Genomic DNA, 22,988 nt, shown 5'->3' with positions numbered 1-22,988 from the left:
TATACTTTTTCTATCAGTCAATTTGGATCAACGAAAGTTTCCATAGAGACAATGACCATGTTCATTAATCGCATGAATATCTTCGTTATTAAAAAAAATCATTACTAGTAAGAAAAATGTTATTGTTTTTATAAACATTTGAATAAAATTGATTAAACGAAATTTGTCATGAACATGCTCGTTAATAGTATGAAGAGTTTCGTTATTATATATAAAATTCATTACAACTACGAAATTTTTCGTTGGCTCAATTTTAATGACAACATTTTAATACCAAGCTTTCTCTATCAGTCATTAAATTTGAGTCAACGAACATTTTCATAAAGACAATGATCATGTTCATTAATAGTATGAATATCTCCGTTCTTAAAAATAGCATTCATAACAATTAGGAAAAAATTCATTGTTTTCATGAAATTGTTGTAAAGAAGTTGACAAAGAAAATTGGATTAAAATTGAGTCAACGATTTTTTCATTAATCAATGAAAATGTTCATTAATAGTATGAAATGTTTGTTAGCTATAAAATTCATACAATTACATTTGATTTAAGAAATTATTATATTACAATGACGATATTCATTAATTAAATGAATAACGTCGTTATTAGGAATAAAATTCATTACAATTAGGAAAAAAAAAGACATTGTTTTATGAAATTATCGATAAAGAAAATTGGATTAGAATTGAAAATTACGAATTTTTATTATGAAAATGTTCATTTTATTTAAGAAATTAATTCATTGGCTCAAATTTAATGACAAATTTCATTACTAAGTTTTCTTTATCAGTCATTAAAGTTGTGTTAACTAAAGTGTTCATAGATACAATGACCATATTCATTGATATTATGAATATCTTCGTTATTAAGAATTAAGTTCATTACAATTAGGAAAAATGTCATTGTTTTCTATGAAATTGTTATTATGAGGTTGACAAAGAAGTTTCGATTAAATTTCAGTGAACGAAGTTATTTTCATTAAGCAATGAATATGTTCATTTATAGTATGAAATGATTCATTGTTATCCATAAAATTCATTACAATTACGAAAAATTTTCATTTTATTTAAGAAATTATTTCGTTGGCTCAAACTTAATGACAGATTTCAATTCTAAGTTTTCTCTATCAGCCAATAAAGTTGAATTAACGAAAATTTTCATAAAGACCATGACCATGTTCATTAATTTTATAAATATCTTCATTATTAAGAATAAAATTCCTTACTCAAAATTCAGGCTGAAGTTTAATGACAAATTTCATTACTAAGCTTTCTTCATCAGTCATTAAATTTGACTTAACTAAATTTTTCATATTCATTAATATTATGAATATCTTCGTTATAAAGAATAAAATTCTTAACAATTAAGAAAAATGTCATTGTTTTCTATGAAATTGTTATTATGAGATTGACACAGAGACTTTGTCAAAGAAATTCAGTCAACGTAATCTTTTCATTAAGCAGTGAACATATTCATTAATAATATGAACAGTCGTTATTAAATATAAAATTCATTACAATTAGGAAAATTTTCATTGAATTTATGAAATTCTTTCGTTGCCTCAATTTTAATGACAAATTTCAATACTAAGCTTTCTCTATCATTTCTAACTGCGTTTTTCATAACGATAGTGACCATATTCATTAATATTATGAATATCTTCGTTATTAAGAATAAAATTCATAATAATTAAAAAAATGTCATTGTTTTCTATGAATTTGTTATTAAGAGATTGACACAGAGATTTTGTCGAGGAAATTCAGTCAACGTAATTTTTTTATTATGCAATGAACATATTCATTAATAATATGAACAGTCGTTATTAAATATAAAATTCATTATAATTAGGAAAATTTTCATTGAATTTATGAAATTCTTTCGTTGGGTCAATTTTAATGACAAATCTCATTACTAAGCTTGCTCTATCATTTTTAACTACATTTTTCATAAAGACAATGATCATATTCATTAATATTATGAATATCTTCGTTATTAGGAATAAAATTCGTATCAATTAAGAAAAATGCCATTGTTTTTATGAAATTGTTATTAAGAGATTGACACAGAGACTTTGTCGAGGAAATTCAGTCAACGTAATTTTTTTTATTATGCAATGAACATATTCATTAATAGTATGAACAGTCGTTATTACAGATAAACTTCATTACCATTAGGAAAATTTTCATTGAATTTATGAAATTCCTTCGTTGGCTCAATTTTAATGACCAATTTCAATACTAAGCTTTCTCTATCATTTTTAACTACATTTTTCATAACGATAATGACCATATTCATTAATATTATGAATACTCTCGTTATTAAGAATACAATTCATAATAATTAAAAAAAAATGTCATTGTGTTCTATGAAATTGTTATTAAGAGATTCGCACAGAGACTTTGTCGAAGAAATTCAGTCAACGAAATTTTTTCATTAACAAATGAACATATTCATTAATAGTATGAACATTCGTTATTAAATATACAATTAATTACAATTAGGAAAATTTTCATAGAATTTATGAAATTCTTTCGTTTGCTCAATTTTAATGATAAATTTCATTACTAAACTCTCTCTCTACCATGGAACGCTTGAATTGCATCAACTTACCCTGGCAATAATTTTTGCAAAAATTCTCCCTCTTTGTGCTGTACGGTTTTTATAATGAATTCATCATCATGCGTTAAATAGAATATAGAACCAGAAGCACCAGGATTCGATAGCTCTCGCAAAGGACATGAACACATCGACATCATAAAATCATCTGGCTGAATGCCAAACAAATCTCTAAAGTAACGAAATGCAATTGGTGCATAAATTTTATATCTGAATTCACTATAATGGTGGGCAGGCGTAAGGCTAGAACCCTCGGGTGGAAAGACTATACTTTCGATTTCCCAAAAGTCCATCATAAGTAAATCACGTTTTGGTTTTGATGCTAAACTACCAACCTGTAAAAGCCAAAACGAAGAAGAAGAAGAAGAAGGAAAAGTTAAAACATTTATGTACCCTGTAAAATATGTACCAAATTTCTTACCGTATGTTGTATACCCAATTGTATGGAACCCATAATTTGTGATGTCTGAATTTTTTTATAGGTAATTTCACCGCCTTCACCAACCCTCCGATGACCAATTTTTCGCTCCTTGTCACTTTTATTCTTTTGCTTACTTTGAGTCTAATGTAGGGAAAGAATATATTTGTAGAAAATTTACGTAAAAAAATATTTGTTTTTATTTTTACCTCCGATATGGATGAGTCCAGGGCATCTGTATAAATAGATAAAAAAAATATTATAGATTTGGTTGATGTTATCTCTTTAAAAAGTACTCTCTTAACTCTTAAAAGTAAGATGATTTAAATCCAAAGTTGTGTACCTTAATTTAGATATTTTGGTTTATGCTTCATTACAGTGAAATCTCTCAAAATGGAATAACCAAATAAAATGTAAACCGAAATCATTTATGAAGAATTATAATCCTACAACCTTTTTTCAATGTTCATGCCTTTAGCTTCTCGTTAGGTGCTACTACGTCTTTGAACCATTTGAGAACTTAAAGGTACCATCCTGTCATAAATATGCATTTCAATGTTCCACCATTCCGCCAAATACAATCTGTTTGGTTCCATCCAGGGCTGTGGAGTCGGAGTCTGAAGAATTTGCTGTAGTCGGAGTCGTAAAAGTTTTGCTCGACTCCGGCCTAGGTTATGGCCGGAGTCGGAGTCGAGCAAAATTTTTAATTAAATTTAAATGTTTTAAAATTTTATTCCGTTGAGTTCTTCCATCGATCAATGATTGTAATTGGGGTGCAACTTCTAATAATTGAGATTTTTCTACGTTTTCTTGAAGTTTAGACGAGAAGATAGATTGAATCGATCCCACCACCATAAAATTCAATTTGTAACGTTTCTAAATATCGATCTTAATTTCAGTTGTTATTGATTTCACGCCCTATAAACCGATCATCCGATTTGCTTTCTTGAGGGTTTAAGTTAGGTTAGTCTGGTTGTACCAAGAGGTCTACAATTTTTGCCAGCCTGAAATTTGCATACCATTTTCCCGAATTTGGGATCCCTAATCAAATATTCAAAATATGAATCCTGTCGGTCCAGATTTTGATATAGCCTTACATAAAGCTATTCTTGAGCGCATATAAGCCTCCACATTTATTCGATTTGAATAGAATATGGATAATAGGTTTATTTTGGGGCCACAAAATCAATAATGCTCAGGGCCGACTTCGGAGTTGATCTAAATTTAAATTTTAATTTTGCAGTGTTTGATCAAATTTATGTGGTTATTATGAACAAAAAAAAAAATTCTTCAAATTTTGTAAAAATTTTATTTCTATAGAAAATTTTGTCAAAATTTTATTTCTATAGAAAATATTGTCAAAAATTTATTTTTATAGAAAATTTTGTTAAAAATTTATTTCTATAGAAAATTTTGTCAAAATTTTATTTGTATAGATTTTTTTTTCAAAATTTTATTTCTATAAAATTTTTGTCAAAATTTTATTTCTATAGAAAATGTTGTCAAAATTTTATTTCTATAGAAAATTTTGTTAAATTTTAATTTCTATAGAAACTTTATTTCTGTAGCAAAATTTTGTTAAAATTTTATTTCTATAGAAAATTTTATTCCTATAGAAAATTTTGTCAAAATTTTATTTCTATAGAAAATTTTGTCAAAATTTTATTTCTATAGAAAATTTTGTTAAAATGTTATTTGTATAGAAAATTTTGTCAAAATTTTATTTCTATAGAAAATTTTGTAAAAATTTTATTTGTATAGAAAATTTTGTCAAAATTTTATTTCTATAGAAAATTTTGTCAAAATTTTATTTCTATAGAAAATTTTGTCAAAATTTTATTTCTATAGAAAATTTTGTCAAAATTTTATTCCTATAGAAAATTTTGTCAAAATTTTATTTCTATAGAAAATTTTGTCAAAATTTTATTTCTATAGAAAATTTTGTCAAAATTTTATTTCTATAGAAAATTTTGTCAAAAATATATTTCTATAGAAAATTTTGTCAAAATTTTATTTCTATAGAAAATTTTGTCAAAATTTTATTCCTATAGAAAATTTTGTCAAAATTTTATTCCTTTAGAAAATTTTGTTAAAATTTTATTTCTATAGAAAATTTTGTCAAGACTTTATTTCTATAGCAAAATTTTATTTCTATAGAATGTTTTGTCAAAATTTTATTTCTATAGAGAATTTTGTCAAAATTTTATTTCCATAGAAAATTTTGTCAAAATTTTATTTCTATAGAAAATTTTGTCAAATTTTATTTCTATCGAAAATTTTGTCAAAATTTTATTTCTATAGAAAATTTTGTCAAATTTTATTTCTATAGAAAATTTTGTCAAAATTTTATTTCTATAGAAAATTTTGTCAAAATTTTATTTCTAAAGAAAATTTTGTCAAAATTTTATTTCTATAGAAAATTTTGTCAAAATTTTATTTCTATAGAAAATTTTTGCTAAATTTTATTTCTATCGAAAATTTTGTTAAAATGTTATTGCTATAGAAAATTTTGTTAAAATTTTATTTCTATAGAAAATGTTGTCAAAATTTTTTTTCTATAAAAAATTTTGTCAAAATTCATGTCTATAGAACATTTTGTCAAAATTCATTTCTATAGAACATTTTGTCTAAATTTTGTTTCTATAGAAAATATTGTCAAAAATTTATTTCTATAGAAACTTTTGTTAAAAATTTGTTTCTACAGAAAATGTTGTCAACATTTTATTTCTACAGAAAATTTTGTAAAAATTTTATGTGTATAGAATATTTTGTCAAATATGTATTTCTATAGAAAATTTTGTCAAAATTTTATTTCTATGGAATATTTTGTCAAGATTTTATTTCTATAGAAAATTTTGTCAAAAATTTATTTCTATAGAAAATTTTGTCAAAATTTTATTTCTATAGAAAATTTTGTCAAAATTCATTTCTATAGAAAATTTTGCCAAAATTTTATTTCTATAGAAAATAGTGTAAAAAATTTATTTTTATAGAAAATTTTGTTAAAAATTTATTTCTATAGAAAATTTTGTCAAAAATTTATTTCTATAGAAAATTTTGTCAAAATTTTATTTCTATGGAATATTTTGTCAAAATTTTATTTCTATAGAATATTTTGTCAAAATTTTATTTCTATAGAAAATTTTGCCAAAATTTTATTTCTATAGAAAATATTGTCAAAAATTTATTTTATTTTATGGAAAATTTTGTTAAAAATTTATTTCTATAGAAAATTTTGTCAAAATTTTATTTCTATAAAGTTTTTGTCAAAATTTTATTTCTACAGGAAATTTGTGAAATAACTCTTAGTTGTGGAGGAATATTTTGCAAAATCTACCAAAACATTAAGAATTTTATCATTCTACCAAACAGTAAAAAATCTACCATTTTTGGTAGAATTCTACCAACTGTGGCAACCGACATTCAAAATGCTGAACTTACGTGGATGTTTTTCAATAGTAAGACGATTCATGGTTAAATTATTGACCAATCTGCATCAGTGGTTTAAACCAGTGTGTCCAAATAGATAATGGCCAAAAAATCACCAAATTTAATTTATACCAAATTTAAATTATATATTATAATAATTGGTGAATAAATGTTCAAAAAAGGTACCAAAAATTTTTGGCTTAAAGCACGGTATGAACCTTTGGCGAAAATTGCCCTTCGTTAGGTATAGTGGCAGCTCAATATTTTAGGTTCACTTAGACTCTTCAGTTCAATGTGATACCACAGTGGTGAACTTTTCTCTTATCACTGAGTGCCGCCCGATTCTATCCGGCAAATGTTCTCTTTGGATCCGGAAGTGGTGCAAAATTGACGCAGAAGCGATGAATTTAACATGGACTTGTCATAGGACGGAAGTCCTCCATTTCAACAGCCGTTGCACTGAATTTGCATCACTTCTTTAGGTGTGATCCGAATTCAATGGTTTGGATGTAAATTAAAAAATTCTGTGATATATTGTCAAATAAATAATTTTTAATTTTTTTTTAATTTTTAATGGATTCTAAAGCTTATCAGAAAGGTTTGACCTCAAATATTTTCAAAAATTCACCATTTTTTCAGATTGGATTTAGCATTTTTTTCGACAAAGTTTAAATGATTTGTACCATTTTATGAATTCTTACTCTGTTTTTAACCTATTTGAAACAAAAAAGTTGAAATTACCCATTAAAAGTATGAAAAAAACGAGTTATAAAAAATTGAATTACAATAACTTCCTAGGTAGTTAAAATAAAGAACATCATTGGGAGTGCATCTTCTGGAAGTGCTTTTAAAGTTGTGCCTTTGGAAGAACTTCCAAATTTATTTGCTGGGATGTTAAGCTCAGTGACAAAGGACCTCGTTTTTATAGCAGAGTTCGAACGGGGTTTCACATTGCAGTGTAACCACTTAGAGAAGCTTTGAAACACTCTGCTTGGTCGAAACTTGATTTGAACCCACGACCCTGCGTATGCAAGGGGGGCATGCTAACCATTGCACCATGGCTACATTTTTTTAATGCGCCAGTTCCAAACATTAATCTACCGGCATTTGATTTTGTATTGTTCGTAAAGCAAATCCGCCCAAAATATTTTTTTATATTTTCTCGTTTTTGCTCGAATTTTTTTTTGTGCAAATATGAACTTTTAAATGTTTATTTTATAAATCATCTGGTCCACCATAAATTTTCTGATTTTGGATAAAATTGTGAAAAGGAAAACAAAAGAGAAATTAAATGTGCTCTTATTTTCTTCATTTATTCTCTCAACCTTTAGAACTGTCAAACAGCATTTGACACCGATGAACCTTCTATGTAATCTATAATCTATGCTGTTGACATTACTGAGTATTTCAAAACTTCACTAATGGCGATTTCGATTCTGTGAAAAGGTGTTGTCCCAGTGTTATACTACTTCTTCCCTTAATTAGTAAATTAAACAAAAATCATAATATTGTGTCTTTCTATATTTTATAGACAATTTCTAAAAAATTTGTGCACTTATTATAAAAATCGAAAAATCGAAGTCATTAGTGATATCACATGTTCTGACTCGACTATAAAGGGGGGGTCTCTTTGTCATTCAGCTAAATATAGAATCAAGTAACACTCATTAATAAAAAAGAATCTAAATAATAGTCTAAGCGGGCCAGCGAACTACAAATATATAATCTTGTCTTTTATACAGATTAAGATCTACCCAGTGTACGTAGTAATTGTTAAACGTCACAATTTGAAATGCTATTTTAAACCTTATCTCTGGTGTAATAAAAGTATAAAGGCTCGTTGCTATATATACAACAACAAATATAAATAAATGGTAGTTAATATTTAGTCACCAATATTATTTTCTAAACAATGGAATAGTGGACATAATGTTTAGACAAATCGTTCGTTTGTTTTTCCCAAAAATTTCACATAAACAAATCTCCCCACATTAATTAAACCGAAACAACGGTAAATGACTCTATAACTTTCTCTCTCTCTCTCTCGCTCTTTTTTATCACATGCTTTGAGAGAAAATCTTTCTCTTATTTTGTGTTGGCACTTTTACATACACACACACACACATGCACTCTCTTTACCCGAGTATATTCCAATAGGAATACACGTATTTGTCAGTTGAACGAATTCATTGATTTTTCTTCATAATGATTTTTTTTTCACTGTTAGCAGAAATCCCAACATTTTTATGGGATATTCATCAAAAATTTATGCAAAATTTTATGTTGTTCTCATCACAGGGTGAGGAGATTGATTTTATGTAACAATTTTGGGGAATGAAAAATTACCTTCACGACTATGACTTAGATTATCTGATGTGAATTTGGTATTGGATGTTGAGGATACTTCAGGATCTATGGAGCTAATACCAACTCCACCCGAAGCCATGATTGTAGTTTTATTTCGGTTTTTCCTTCTAGATTGCAACAGGAACGATTTATTAATGAAGGATCAAAAGACCTTCTTTTATACGCCACCTTCCAACTATAGTGTATCCTGGGCGGGGATTTATCCTTAAGATATTTTATAGATTTATCCAAATTGCTTAGTTTTTTTTTTGCTTAAGTAGTTTTAAGAATTTTCATTATGTATAATTGCAATACATGTTTTTATCATTTATTTTTTTCTTTTTGGATGAGGATTTCTTTTTTTCTTTACACTTAACACTGGCTATGTGACCAGGAGTGGGAGCAAGACGAAGTAAAGGTATAGGTTACGTTGACCAGGACCAGGACGATTTGCTTTTAAAATGAGATTGCTTAAAAACGAATTTGCACTAAATGTTTTGATTTATTGCTTTTAAGTTGTGTGTTACTTAATCACTGCCTTGGCTTAGTTGGGCTGCCTGATTTTTTTTCCTACAAACACTTTGTATCGAAGAACTTAAAAAGAACGAAAAACCGATGTAAAAAACCTTGGAGCCACTCTACTCTTGAATGGTGATTTGTCTTTTTACTACTGTCACTGCATACTTGTAGGGAGATAGAAATGCTCTGGAAGAAGAATGAAAACGAATGAAAAACCTGTATTCCAATACAGAAAGAACACAAGCACAGGGTTGTATTTACTTTGCCAATGTAAGAGAAAATGTAATATCCGGCTAGCAATGTTACCATATTTTGGGGGGTAATTAAAAAGTTGGCAACTCTTGGAGAAAAGAAATCATGTGTTTTTGCTTTACCCTTAGGAAAAAACGTATAGAAGTTTGACAGTTGCCTTGAACAATAACAGAACAAAACAAAAAGAGTAACAGAAAACTCCCTTATAAGCAAGCAAGAGGGTGTGAGTGTGCTGAGTCTGAGTGGCCAAGAAACCTTACAACATATTCCCCAAGAGCAGAGCATGCTTTTTTACCTGCCTTTTTGTTTAAATAAAGTAACAGTTATTGGCTACGAAACACCCCCTCTCATAAGTATAAAATACCTCAGGAGAGGGAGAGCGAATTATGCTGTTTACTTAACGGCACATTTACTGACTATCGTCTCCTTAACATAGCATAAATACAAGAATCGTAGTGGTAGTCGCATAACGGAGAGTTCAAAACAATAGAGAGGAAATCAGATAACATTCATGTTTTATGGCATGACACTAATTTAAAAAAGTCAGGAACTTTAACGTAAATTAGAAGACTTTGTATGAGTTTTTTGCCTTTTTTGTTTGGCGGGGGAGGAAATAAGTATGAGTTGTCTTTTGTAAGGATAAGCAGATTATGTAAAGGAAAGAAAAAAAAAATCGGCAATTTAAAGGTATTTAAAAAATTTGTTGTTCATTACTTTGAGAGTGGTGGTGGTGGTGCGTTTACGGGGATGGGGATAATGATAATCCTTAATAATGATTGAGATAATTATAATAATTTAAAAAAAAATGTTATGCATTACACAATAATACTATGACAATTTGTATAAAATAGTGAGAAAATATTTAATTTTAATTTTTTGCCTATAATACCTTAACTTAGCTTCCAAGGTTCAATGGTTACATACACAGAAAAAAAATTCACGAAAATTTTTACAATTAAAATCTTAATTGAGTTTTAAAAAATATTCAATTAAAAATTTAATTGATTCAACAATTTTTTTAATTGAAACAAAAATCAAATCACACAAATTAATAGTATGGTTACACACACAGAAAAAAAAATTCACGAAAATTTTTACAATTAAAATCTTAATTGAGTTTTAAAAAATATTCAATTAAAAATTTAATTGATTCAACAATTTTTTTAATTGAAACAAAAATCAAATCAAATTTTTAATTGTATATTTAATATTTTAATTGACTTTCAATTAATTTTTTTATTGATACTATCATTTCTGTGATTGAAAACATTTCAATTAAAAAATTAATTGGATCAATTAATTTCGTGATTGAATTAGACATTTTTTTTGTGTGCCGAAAAAGATATCACCAAAATATTCCCAATTAATTAATTAATCAAACTAGAAACATTAAGTCAATTACGTCAATGATTGACATTAAAAAAAAAATTCAATCAAAAAATTAATTGATACAATTAACTTGGGAAGAGTTAGTCAGTTAAAAAATTATGGATATTTTCTTTTTTAATTTTTAATTAAATTTATTTGGAAACAATCAATTTTTGAATCAAACTAAAAAGGTTTAAAAATAGTTATAGAACGTTATTGAAATATAGTATAGCGATTAAAAATAGTTTCATTTCTAATTAAAAAATTTTGCAATCAACATCAATTAAAAATAATAATTGAATCAATTAAAAAATTTAAATTTCTAGGCAATACCCAGAAATGTCATCAGCATTACAGAGAAGGAATAATCCAAAGCTGAAAAACTTTTGATTGTTCGGTCGAAACTGGGATTGAGCACATGACCCGTTATTTGCTAGGCGGGAATTTTAACCACTGCACCACGGTGGCGATGGAGCAGAAGCTCGATATTCAGTACCCCAAAGTAATATTGCTAAGACTCCACCTTAATCCTAACCCTTTAATAAAGTATGGACATGATAAGAACCTACAAGCAGTGTCGATGTCCTTTCATCGACTATATTAGCTGCACAGAATTTCGGAATCTTCAGAAAGTACAGAGTACTTCGTTAAGTAGTTTGGAAGTCCTTTCATCGATCATTGATACAGAGTACTTCGTTAAGAGTATTTATTGTTGTAACTCAACTACTCGGGAAGGGAACTCCAAGACGGTTTCAATATGCTTTTAGCCAGGAAACATTGATCTCTCTTGGCTCACAGCATCTGATCAAGTGTCGATGAGCAACCAATTCAAACCGTGCTAAATCAATGAGGGATTTCTTTAAATAAACCATCGCACTGAAAGGGAGAGCAGCATTAGATGTCTACTCTTCTGATCTAGTAGCCGTATTTACCGGACACGCTTCAGATTTCGTAAATTTCCAATGACTTCCTCAAATATGTTAAGGAGATGGCTGAGCAGTTCACATAGTGAGGAAATCGACCACAAGGATATACCAGGCAACGACAAAGCGAATGTGCTAATTTGTTTGTAAATGAGCTATCACAGTGGACTACATGTCTAAGGCGGCTGTCACTAACACCTAATGTAAGTTACCCGAACATCGTTGCTACAATGTATTTTTATTTTGGACCAACATTTATCCAAAATTGGGCCAAAATTCGTACCAGCGGACCGTTTTTCCAAAATAATTTTTTAATATAATTAAAAAAATTAAAATTTTCCCACAATTTTACTTCGATAGAAAATGTTGTCCAAATTTTATTTCTATAGAAAATTTTGTCCAAATTTTATTTCTATAAAAATGTTTGTCCAAATTTTATTTCTATGAAAGATTTTGTCCATATTTTATTTCTGTAGAAAATTTTATCAAAATTTGGTCCAAATTTTATTTCTATAGAAAATTTTGTCAAAATTCTATTTCTATAGACGATTTTGTCAAAATTTTATCCCTATGGAAAATTTTGTCCAAATTTTATTTCTATAGAAAATTTTGTCAAAATTTTATTTCTATAGAAAATGTTGTCAAAATTTTATTCCTATACAAAATTTTGTCAAAATTTTATTTCTATAGAAAATTTTGTCCAAATTTTATTTATTTAGAAAATTTTGTCAAAATTTTATTTCTATAGAAATTACAATTCGGAAAACTTCAAATTGATTTTATAATGGAAAATTGTATGCCGCCGAATAAACAATTTTATATCGGTTTAGCCGTTTTTCCAAAATAATTTTTTAATATAATTAAAAAATTAAAATTTTCCCACAATTTTACTTCGATAGAAAATGTTGTCCAAATTTTATTTCTATAGAAAATTTTGTCAAAATTTTATTTCTATAGAAGATTTCGTCAAAATTTTATTTCTGTAGATGAAATTTTGTCAAAATTTTATTTCTATAGAAAATGTTGTCAAAATTTTATTCCTATACAAAATTTTGTCAAAATTTTATTTCTATAGAAAATTTTGTCCAAATTTTATTTCTTTAGAAAATTTTGTCAAAATTTTATTTCTATAGAAATTACAATTCGGAAAACTTCAAATTGATTTTATAATGGAAAATTGTATGCCGCCGAATAAACAATTTTATATCGGTTTAGCCGTCAAGCCGCCGCCGACGACGACGAAGGCAATTTTTTGCCAGCCGCCGCCGACAAAAATTGGTCGGCTTCATTCTGTGGGTGTAGGTATGATGGTATTGCAAATGGACAATGCCGGACCACTTTTCATCCGAGCCGATTGTTATTTGGTACGTAATGTAAATATATGTTCTATTCAATAGTTCATCCATATCGGTCCATAACTATGTATAGCCCCCAATCCCCCGATTCGACTACGGAAAGCCTTGGCAGAGCAAATTTCATCCAATCCGATTGAAATTTGGTACATGATGTTAGTCGACGTCCTGTAACATACATACGACAATTGGTCCATACACCCATAGAAAAATTTTATTTCTATAGAAAATGTTGTCAAAATTTTATTCCTATACAAAATTTTGTCAAAATTTTATTTCTATAGAAAATTTTGTCCAAATTTTATTTCTTTAGAAAATTTTGTCAAAATTTTATTTCTATAGAAATTACAATTCGGAAAACTTCAAATTGATTTTATAATGGAAAATTGTATGCCGCCGAATAAACAATTTTATATCGGTTTAGCCGTCAAGCCGCCGACGACGACGAAGGCAATTTTTGCCAGCCGCCGCCGACAAAAATTGGTCGGCTTCATTCTGTGGGTGTAGGTATGATGGTATTGCAAATGGACAATGCTGGACCACTTTTCACCCGAGCCGATTGTTATTTGGTACGTAATGTAAGTATATGTTCTCTAATATATATTCAATAGTTCATCCATATCGGTTCATAACTATGTATAGCCCCCAATCCCCCGATTCGACAACGGAACGCCTTGGCAGAGCAAATTTCATCCAATCCGATTGAAATTCGGTGCATGATGTTAGTCGACGTCCTGTAGCATACATACGAAATTTGGTCCATACACCCATAGAAAAACTCATGAACGGCGTGCTCATTTCAAAACGATCCGTTCATGAAAGTGAATCAACACATATGTGGTGTCAAACGGAGAACAGGCGGTGTCAATCTGGCAACGATTAAATGATACCATGAAATGATTTCCGCTACCGTGATTGTGTTGTGAAACCGGCGGAGTTGCTATAACAACGTCAAACGATTATTTTAAAACTTTTCATGGGCCAATAAAAACGATATCGTTAATATTCCGTTTTGATTTTTTGTGAACGTTCCCCTTTCATTTTCGTACCGTCCGTTCATATAAACCCATCCCCATATTTGACTTCCAGAGCCTCTTGAAAGAGAAAATTTCATAGAATTCGATTGAAATTCTGTACGGCAAATATTGACCAATATCAGTTCATAATTATATATAGCCCCCATATAAACCGACTTCCTAGATGTGAGCTTCATGGAGGAACAAATTTCATCCGATTCTGTAGAAATCTGGCCCTCAATAACCATGCGAAAATTGGTCGATACTTTGAGTACACAGAAAAAAAATTCACAAATAATTTTCCAATTAAAATTTTAATTGAGTTTGAAAAAATATTCAATTAAAAATTTAATTGAATCAACAAATTTTTTAATTGAAACAAAAATCAATCACAACAATTAATAGAATCAATTAATTTTTTAATTGGATCAATTAATTTTTTAATTGATACTATCATTTCTGTGATTGAAGATATTTCAATTAAACAATTAATTGGATCAATTAATTTCGTGATTGAATAAGAAAAAAATTTTTTGTGTGTAGTCTTGATTTTTTTTTTGATTTGCAGCCATTTAGCGAAGCTAATTTAATCTGCTCCGATCGAAAATTGATACCTTATATTAGTGTATGATTTTAAACAGTTGTAAAAAATTTACCAATATCAGTTCATAATTATATATAGACCCCATATAAACCGATCTCAAGATTTTAGTGTCATGAAGGAATAAATTTCATCCGCATGAAATTTGGCCCCTCAATCACCATACGAAAATAAGTTCTCATTGTTTCGCCAATACCGAAATCATTAAGGTCAAAATCGTGGGATCCAAGTCATCTCTTTTTAGTGTAGAAAAATTTATTGTTTATTCATAATGTTAATGCATTACGATTTTTTAATTATAATTTTCGTCTTTCTCTACACTGAAACAACTAGCATACCCGGTTCCAATGATTTTGTCTTTACCTTAATGATTTTGATTACGAGCCAAAGAAACGGTGTCAAAATTTTGTCAAAATTTTATTTCTATAGAAAATTTGGGTAAAATTTTATTTCTATAGAAAATTTTGGTAAAATTTTATTTCTATAGAAAATTTTGTCAAAATTTTATTTCTATAGAAAATTTTGTCAAAATTTTATTACTATAGAAAATTTTGTCAAAATTTTATTTCTATAGAAAATTTTGTCAAAATTTTATTTCTATAGATGAAATTTTATTTCTATAGAAAATTTTGTCAAAGTTTTAATTCTATAGAAAATTTTGTCAAAATTTTATTTGTATAGAAAATTTTGTCAAAATTTTAATTCTATAGAAAATTTTGTCAAAATTTTATTTCTTTAGAAAATTTTGTCAAAATTTTATTTCTATAGAAAATTGTTTCAAAATTTTATTTCTTTAGAAAATTTTTTCAAAATTTTATTTCTATAGAAAATTTTGGTAAAATTTTTATTCCATAGAAAAATTTGTCAAAATTTTAATTCTATAGAAATTTTTGTTAAAAATTTATTTCTTTAGAATTTTTTTTTAAAAATTTATTTCTTTAGAAAATTTTGTCAAAATTTTAATTCTATAGAAAATTTTGTCAAAACTTTATTTCTATAGAAAATTTGTTCAAAATTTTATTTCTATAGAAAATTTTTTTCAAAATTTTATTTCTATACAAAATTTTGTCAACATTTTATTTCTATAGATGAAATTTTATTTCTATAGAAAATTTTGTCAAAGTTTTAATTCTATAGAAAATTTTGTCAAAATTTTATTTGTATAGAAAATTTTGTCAAAATTTTAATTCTATAGAAAATTTTGTCAAAATTTTATTTGTATAGAAAATTTTGTCAAAATTTTATTTCTTTAGAAAATTTTGTCAAAATTTTATTTCTATAGAAAATATTGTCAAAATTTTATTTCTATAGAAAATTTTGTCAAAATTTTAATTCTATAGAAAATTTTGTCAAAATTTTATTTCTTTAGAAAATTTTGTCAAAATTTTATTTCTATAGAAAATTGTTTCAAAATTTTATTTCTATAGAAAATTTTTTCAAAATTTTATTTCTTTAGAAAATTTTTTCAAAATTTTATTTCTATAGAAAATTTTGGTAAAATTTTTATTCTATAGAAAAATTTGTCAAAATTTTAATTCTATAGAAATTTTTGTTAAAAATTTATTTCTTTAGAAATTTTTTTTAAAAATTTATTTCTTTAGAAAATTTTGTCAAAATTTTAATTCTATAGAAAATTTTGTCAAAACTTTATTTCTATAGAAAATTTGTTCAAAATTTTATTTCTATAGAAAATTTTTTTCAAAATTTTATTTCTATACAAAATTTTGTCAACATTTTATTTCTATAGATGAAATTTTATTTCTATAGATGAAATTTTATTTCTATAGAAAATTTTGCCAAAATTTTATTTCTTTAGATGAAATTTTATTTCTATAGAAAATTTTGTCAAAATTTTATTTCTTTAGAAAATTTTGTCAAAATTTTATTTCTATAGAAAATTTTGTCAAAATTTTATTTCTATAGAAAATTTTGCCAAAATTTTATTTCTATAGATGAAATTTTATTTCTATAGAAAATTTTGTCAAAATTTTATTTCTTTAGAAAATTTTGTCAAAATTTTATTTCTGTAGATACAATTTTATCAAAATTTTATTTCATAGAAAAATTTGTCAAAATTTTATTTCTATAGAAAATTTTGTCAAAATTTTATTTCTATAGAAAATTTTGCCAAAATTTTATTTCTATAGATGAAATTTTATTTCTATAGAAAATTTTGTCAAAATTTTATTTCTTTAGAAAATTTTGTCAAAATTTTATTTCTGTAGATACAATTTTATCAAAATTTTATTTCATAGAAAAATTTGTCAAAATTTTATTTCTATAGAAAATTTTGGTAAAATTTTATTTCTATAGAAAATTTTGTAAAAATTTTATTTCTATAGAAAATTTTGTCAAAATTTTATTTCTATAGAAAATTTTGTCAAAGTTTTAATTCTATAGAAAATTTTGTCAAAATTTTATTTGTATAGAAAATTTTGTCAAAATTTTAATTCTATAGAAAATTTTGTCAAAATTTTATTTCTTTAGAAAATTTTGTCAAAATTTTATTTCTATAGAAAATTGTTTCAAAATTTTATTTCTTTAGAAAATTTTTTCAAAATTTTATTTCTATAGAAAATTTTGGTAAAATTTTTATTCTATAGAAAAATTTGTCAAAATTTTAATTCTATAGAAATTTTTGTTAAAAATTTATTTCTTTAGAATTTTTTTTAAAAATTTATTTCTTTAGAAAATTTTGTCAAAATTTTAATTCTATAGAAAATTTTGTCAAAACTTTATTTCTATAGAAAATTTGTTCAAAATTTTATTTCTATAGAAAATTTTTTTCAAAATTTTATTTCTATACAAAATTTTGTCAACATTTTATTTCTATAGATAAAATTTTATTTCTATAGAAAATTTTGTCAAAGTTTTAATTCTATAGAAAATTTTGTCAAAATTTTATTTGTATAGAAAATTTTGTCAAAATTTTAATTCTATAGAAAATTTTGTCAAAATTTTATTTGTATAGAAAATTTTGTCAAAATTTTATTTCTTTAGAAAATTTTGTCAAAATTTTATTTCTATAGAAAATATTGTCAAAATTTTATTTCTATAGAAAATTTTGTCAAAATTTTAATTCTATAGAAAATTTTGTCAAAATTTTATTTCTTTAGAAAATTTTGTCAAAATTTTATTTCTATAGAAAATTGTTTCAAAATTGTATTTCTATAGAAAATTTTTTCAAAATTTTATTTCTATAGAAAATTTTGGTAAAATTTTTATTCTATAGAAAAATTTGTCAAAATTTTAATTCTATAGAAATTTTTGTTAAAAATTTATTTCTTTAGAATTTTTTTTTTTAAATTTATTTCTTTAGAAAATTTTGTCAAAATTTTAATTCTATAGAAAATTTTGTCAAAACTTTATTTCTATAGAAAATTTGTTCAAAATTTTATTTCTATAGAAAATTTTTTCAACATTTTATTTCTATAGATGAAATTTTATTTCTATAGATGAAATTTTATTTTTATAGAAAATTTTTCCAAAATTTTATTTCTATAGATGAAATTTTATTTCTATAGAAATTTTGTCAAAATTTTATTTCTATAGAAAATTTTGTCAAAATTTTATTTCTATAGAAAATTTTGCCAAAATTTTATTTCTATAGATGAAATTTTATTTCTATAGAAAATTTTGTCAAATTTTTATTTCTGTAGATACAATTTTATCAAAATTTTATTTCATAGAAAAATTTGTCAAAATTTTATTTCTATAGAAAATTTTGGTAAAATTTTATTTCTATAGAAAATTTTGTAAAAATTTTATTTCTATAGAAAATTTTGTCAAAATTTTATTTCTATTGAAAATTTTGTCAAAAATTTATTTGACAAGCATACTTTTCCTCTGTTGGTTAAGCTACACTTGTAGTTTAGTCAATGCATGGCTTTAAGCTGAGATCAAAAACAACAATAACGATTGAAGAGAAGCCAACAATAACAAACAAAACGAATGAAGATAGAGGAAGCACGCTCAAAAACAAACCCAGTCATTTACATTCAAATCGATGATTTGAGTTTGGCAAAGGAAAAGAGATATGCTTGCAAATTTGTTTTAGGCAGTAGCCGACTATTAAACCCTTTTTCGGAAGGTTCAAGTGTATTTCACATTGGGTTGAGTGAATTACCCGAATTTATTCTGATAATTGGTTGATAGTTTTGCTGTAAGTAGAGGATGCTGATGAGGAGTGTGGTAATTCCGAAACAGCTGTACATCCAACCGTCTTGCAGTCTATAGGGCTTTACCCAAATAAATTTGACAAGCATACTTTTCCTCTGTTGGTTAAGCTACACTTGTAGTTTAGTCAATGCATGGCTTTAAGCTGAGATCAAAAACAACAATAAAAATTTTATTTCTATAGAAAATTTTGTCAAAATTTTATTTTATAGATGAAATTTTATTTCTATAGAAAATTTTGTCGAAATTTTATTTCTATAGAAAATTTTTATCAAAATTTTATTTCTATAGAAAATTTTGTCAAAATTTTATTTCTATAGCAAAATTTGTCAAAATTTTATTTCTATAGAAATTTTTGTTAAAAATATATTTCTATAGAAAATTTTATCAAAATTTTATTTCTATAGAAAATTTTGTTAAAATTTTATTTCTATAGAAAATTTTATCAAAATTTTATTTCTATAGAAAAATTTGCCAAAATTTAATTTTTATAGAAAAAGTTGTCAACATTTTATTTCTATCGAAAATTTTGTCGAAATTTTATTTCTATAGAAAATTTTATCAAAATTTTATTTCTATAGAAAATTTTGTCAAAATTTTATTTCTATTGAAAAATTTGTCAAAATTTTATTTCTCTATAAAATTTTTTCAAAATTTTATTTCTATACAAAATTTTGTTAAAATTTCATTTCTATAGAAAATTTTGTCAAAATTTTATTTCTATAAAACATTTTAGTTAAAATTTTATTTCTATAGAAAATTTTCCATCCAGGAATAAGTTAAACATCAGAAAAATGCGTGTTTTATGCTAAGAAAAAAATCACATACGTATTTTAAGGACAAGAAATCTTTGGCCTCACACCAATATTTTTTTTTTCAGTGTACTTACCATCCACTAGGGAAATTATGGAAATTCCTTTACTTCGGCTATCCAAAAAATTGAAACCCCTTATTAAAAAAATACTCAATAAAATTTGTCAAAATTTTATTTCTATAGAAAATTTTGGTAAAATTTTATTTCTATAGCAAATTTTGTAAAAATTTTATTTCTATAGAAAATTTTGTCAAAATTTTATTTCTATAGAAAATTTTGTCAAAGTTTTAATTCTATAGAAAATTTTGTCAAAATTTTATTTGTACAGAAAATTTTGTCAAAATTTTAATTCTATAGAAAATTTTGTCAAAATTTTATTTCTTTAGAAAATTTTGTCAAAATTTTATTTCTATAGAAAATTGTTTCAAAATTTTATTTCTTTAGAAAATTTTTTCAAAATTTTATTTCTATAGAAAATTTTGGTAAAATTTTTATTCTATAGAAAAATTTGTCAAAATTTTAATTCTATAGAAATTTTTGTTAAAAATTTATTTCTTTAGATTTTTTTTTTAAAATTTATTTCTTTAGAAAATTTTGTCAAAATTTTAATTCTATAGAAAATTTTGTCAAAACTTTATTTCTATAGAAAATTTGTTCAAAATTTTATTTCTATAGAAAATTTTTTTCAAAATTTTATTTCTATACAAAATTTTGTCAACATTTTATTTCTATAGATAAAATTTTATTTCTATAGAAAATTTTGTCAAAGTTTTAATTCTATAGAAAATTTTGTCAAAATTTTATTTGTATAGAAAATTTTGTCAAAATTTTAATTCTATAGAAAATTTTGTCAAAATTTTATTTGTATAGAAAATTTTGTCAAAATTTTATTTCTTTAGAAAATTTTGTCAAAATTTTATTTCTATAGAAAATATTGTCAAAATTTTATTTCTATAGAAAATTTTGTCAAAATTTTAATTCTATAGAAAATTTTGTCAAAATTTTATTTCTTTAGAAAATTTTGTCAAAATTTTATTTCTATAGAAAATTGTTTCAAAATTTTATTTCTATAGAAAATTGTTTCAAAATTTTATTTCTTTAGAAAATTTTTTCAAAATTTTATTTCTATAGAAAATTTTGGTAAAATTTTTATTCTATAGAAAAATTTGTCAAAATTTTAATTCTATAGAAATTTTTGTTAAAAATTTATTTCTTTAGAAATTTTTTTTAAAAATTTATTTCTTTAGAATTTTTTTTTTAAAATTTATTTCTTTAGAAAATTTTGTCAAAACTTTATTTCTATAGAAAATTTGTTCAAAATTTTATTTCTATAGAAAATTTTTTCAAAATTTTATTTCTATAGAAAATTTTTTCAAAATTTTATTTCTATACAAAATTTTTATTTCTGTAGATGAAATTTTATTTCTATAGATGAAATTTTATTTCTATAGAAAATTTTGCCAAAATTTTATTTCTATAGATGAAATTTTATTTCTATAGAAAATTTTGTCAAAATTTTATTTCTTTAGAAAATTTTGTCAAAATTTTATTTCTATAGAAAATTTTGTCAAAATTTTATTTCTATAGAAAATTTTGTCCAAATTTTATTTCTTTAGAAAATTTTGTCAAAATTTTATTTCTGTAGATACAATTTTATCAAAATTTTATTTCATAGAAAATTTTGTCAAAATTTTATTTCTATAGAAAATTTTGGTAAAATGTTATTTCTATAGAAAATTTTTTAAACATTTTATTTCTATAGAAAATTTTGTAAAAATTTTATTTTTATTGAAAATTTTGTCAAAATTTATTTGACAAGCATACGTTTCCTCTGTTGGTTAAGCTACACTTGTAGTTTAGTCAATGCATGGCTTTAAGCTGAGATCAAAAACAACAATAACGATTGAAGAGAAGCCAACAATAACAAACAAAACGAATGAAGATAGAGGAAGCACGCTCAAAAGCAAACCCAGCCAACTAAATACAAATCGATGATTTGAGTTTGGCAAAGGAAAGATATATGCTTGCAAATTTGTTTAGGCAGTAGCCGACTATTAAACCCTTTTTCGGAAGGTTCAAGTGTATTTCACATTGGGTTGAGTGAATTACCCGAATTTATTCTGATAATTGGTTGATAGTTTTGCTGTAAGTAGAGGATGCTGATGAGGAGTGTGGTAATTCCGAAACAGCTGTACATCCAACCGTCTTGCAGTCTATAGGGCTTTGCCCAAATAAATTTGACAAGCATACTTTTCCTCTGTTGGTTAAGCTACACTTGTAGTTTAGTCAATGCATGGCTTTAAGCTGAGATCAAAAACAACAATAAAAATTTTATTTCTATAGAAAATTTTGTCAAAATTTTATTTTATAGATGAAATTTTATTTCTATAGAAAATTTTGTCGAAATTTTATTTCTATAGAAAATTTTTATCAAAATTTTATTTCTATAGAAAATTTTGTCAAAATTTTATTTCTATAGAAAAATTTGTCAAAATTTTATTTCTATAGAAATTTTTGTTAAAAATATATTTCTATAAAAAATTTTTTCAAAATTTTATTTCTATAGAAAATTTTGTTAAAATTTTATTTCTATAGAAAATTTTATCAAAATTTTATTTCTATAGAAAAATTTGCCAAAATTTAATTTTTATAGAAAAAGTTGTCAACATTTTATTTCGATAGAAAATTTTGTCGAAATTTTATTTCTATAGAAAATTTTATCAAAATTTTATTTCTATATAAAATTTTGTCAAAATTTTATTTCTATATAAAATTTTGTCAAAATTTTATTTCTATTGAAAGGTTTGTCAAAATTTTATTTCTCTATAAAATTTTTTCAAAATTTTATTTCTATACAAAATTTTGTTAAAATTTCATTTCCATAGAAAATTTTGTCAAAATTTTATTTCTATAAAACATTTTAGTTAAAATTTTATTTCTATAGAAAATTTTCCATCCAGGAATAAGTTAAACATCAGAAAAATGCGTGTTTTATGCTAAGAAAAAAATCACATACGTATTTTAAGGACAAGAAATCTTTGGCCTCACACCAATATTTTTTTTTTCAGTGTACTTACCATCCACTTGGGAAATTATGGAAATTCCTTTACTTCGGCTATCCAAAAAATTGAAACCCCTTATTAAAAAAATACTCAATA

General features: G+C 24.6%; 1 protein-coding gene across 3 annotated transcripts in view; it reads right to left on the bottom strand.

The window, feature by feature from the left end:
- The window catches only part of PIP5K59B (Phosphatidylinositol 4-phosphate 5-kinase 59B), a 33,178-nt gene extending 23,724 nt beyond the window's left edge, over positions 1-9,454 (bottom strand). For all 3 annotated transcript variants that reach the window (XR_012723391.1, XM_075312525.1, XM_075312526.1), the window contains exons 1-4: positions 8,810-9,454; positions 3,244-3,269; positions 3,038-3,178; positions 2,611-2,951 (exon numbers count right to left, since the gene is read on the bottom strand). Coding sequence is in view for 2 of the 3 variants with exons in the window: in XM_075312525.1 (XP_075168640.1) it covers positions 2,611-2,951; positions 3,038-3,178; positions 3,244-3,269; positions 8,810-8,909 (608 nt within the window). In the remaining variant the exon portion in view is untranslated. The remainder of the gene's footprint in view (positions 1-2,610; positions 2,952-3,037; positions 3,179-3,243; positions 3,270-8,809) is intronic.
- Between the last annotated feature and the right edge of the window lie 13,534 nt (positions 9,455-22,988).

The sequence above is a fragment of the Haematobia irritans genome, chromosome 5 (assembly GCF_050003625.1).
Source record: "Haematobia irritans isolate KBUSLIRL chromosome 5, ASM5000362v1, whole genome shotgun sequence".
NCBI lineage: Eukaryota > Metazoa > Arthropoda > Insecta > Diptera > Muscidae > Haematobia > Haematobia irritans.
Note: the sequence above shows the minus strand (reverse complement) of the source record. Positions and strands in the feature narration are given on the sequence as shown.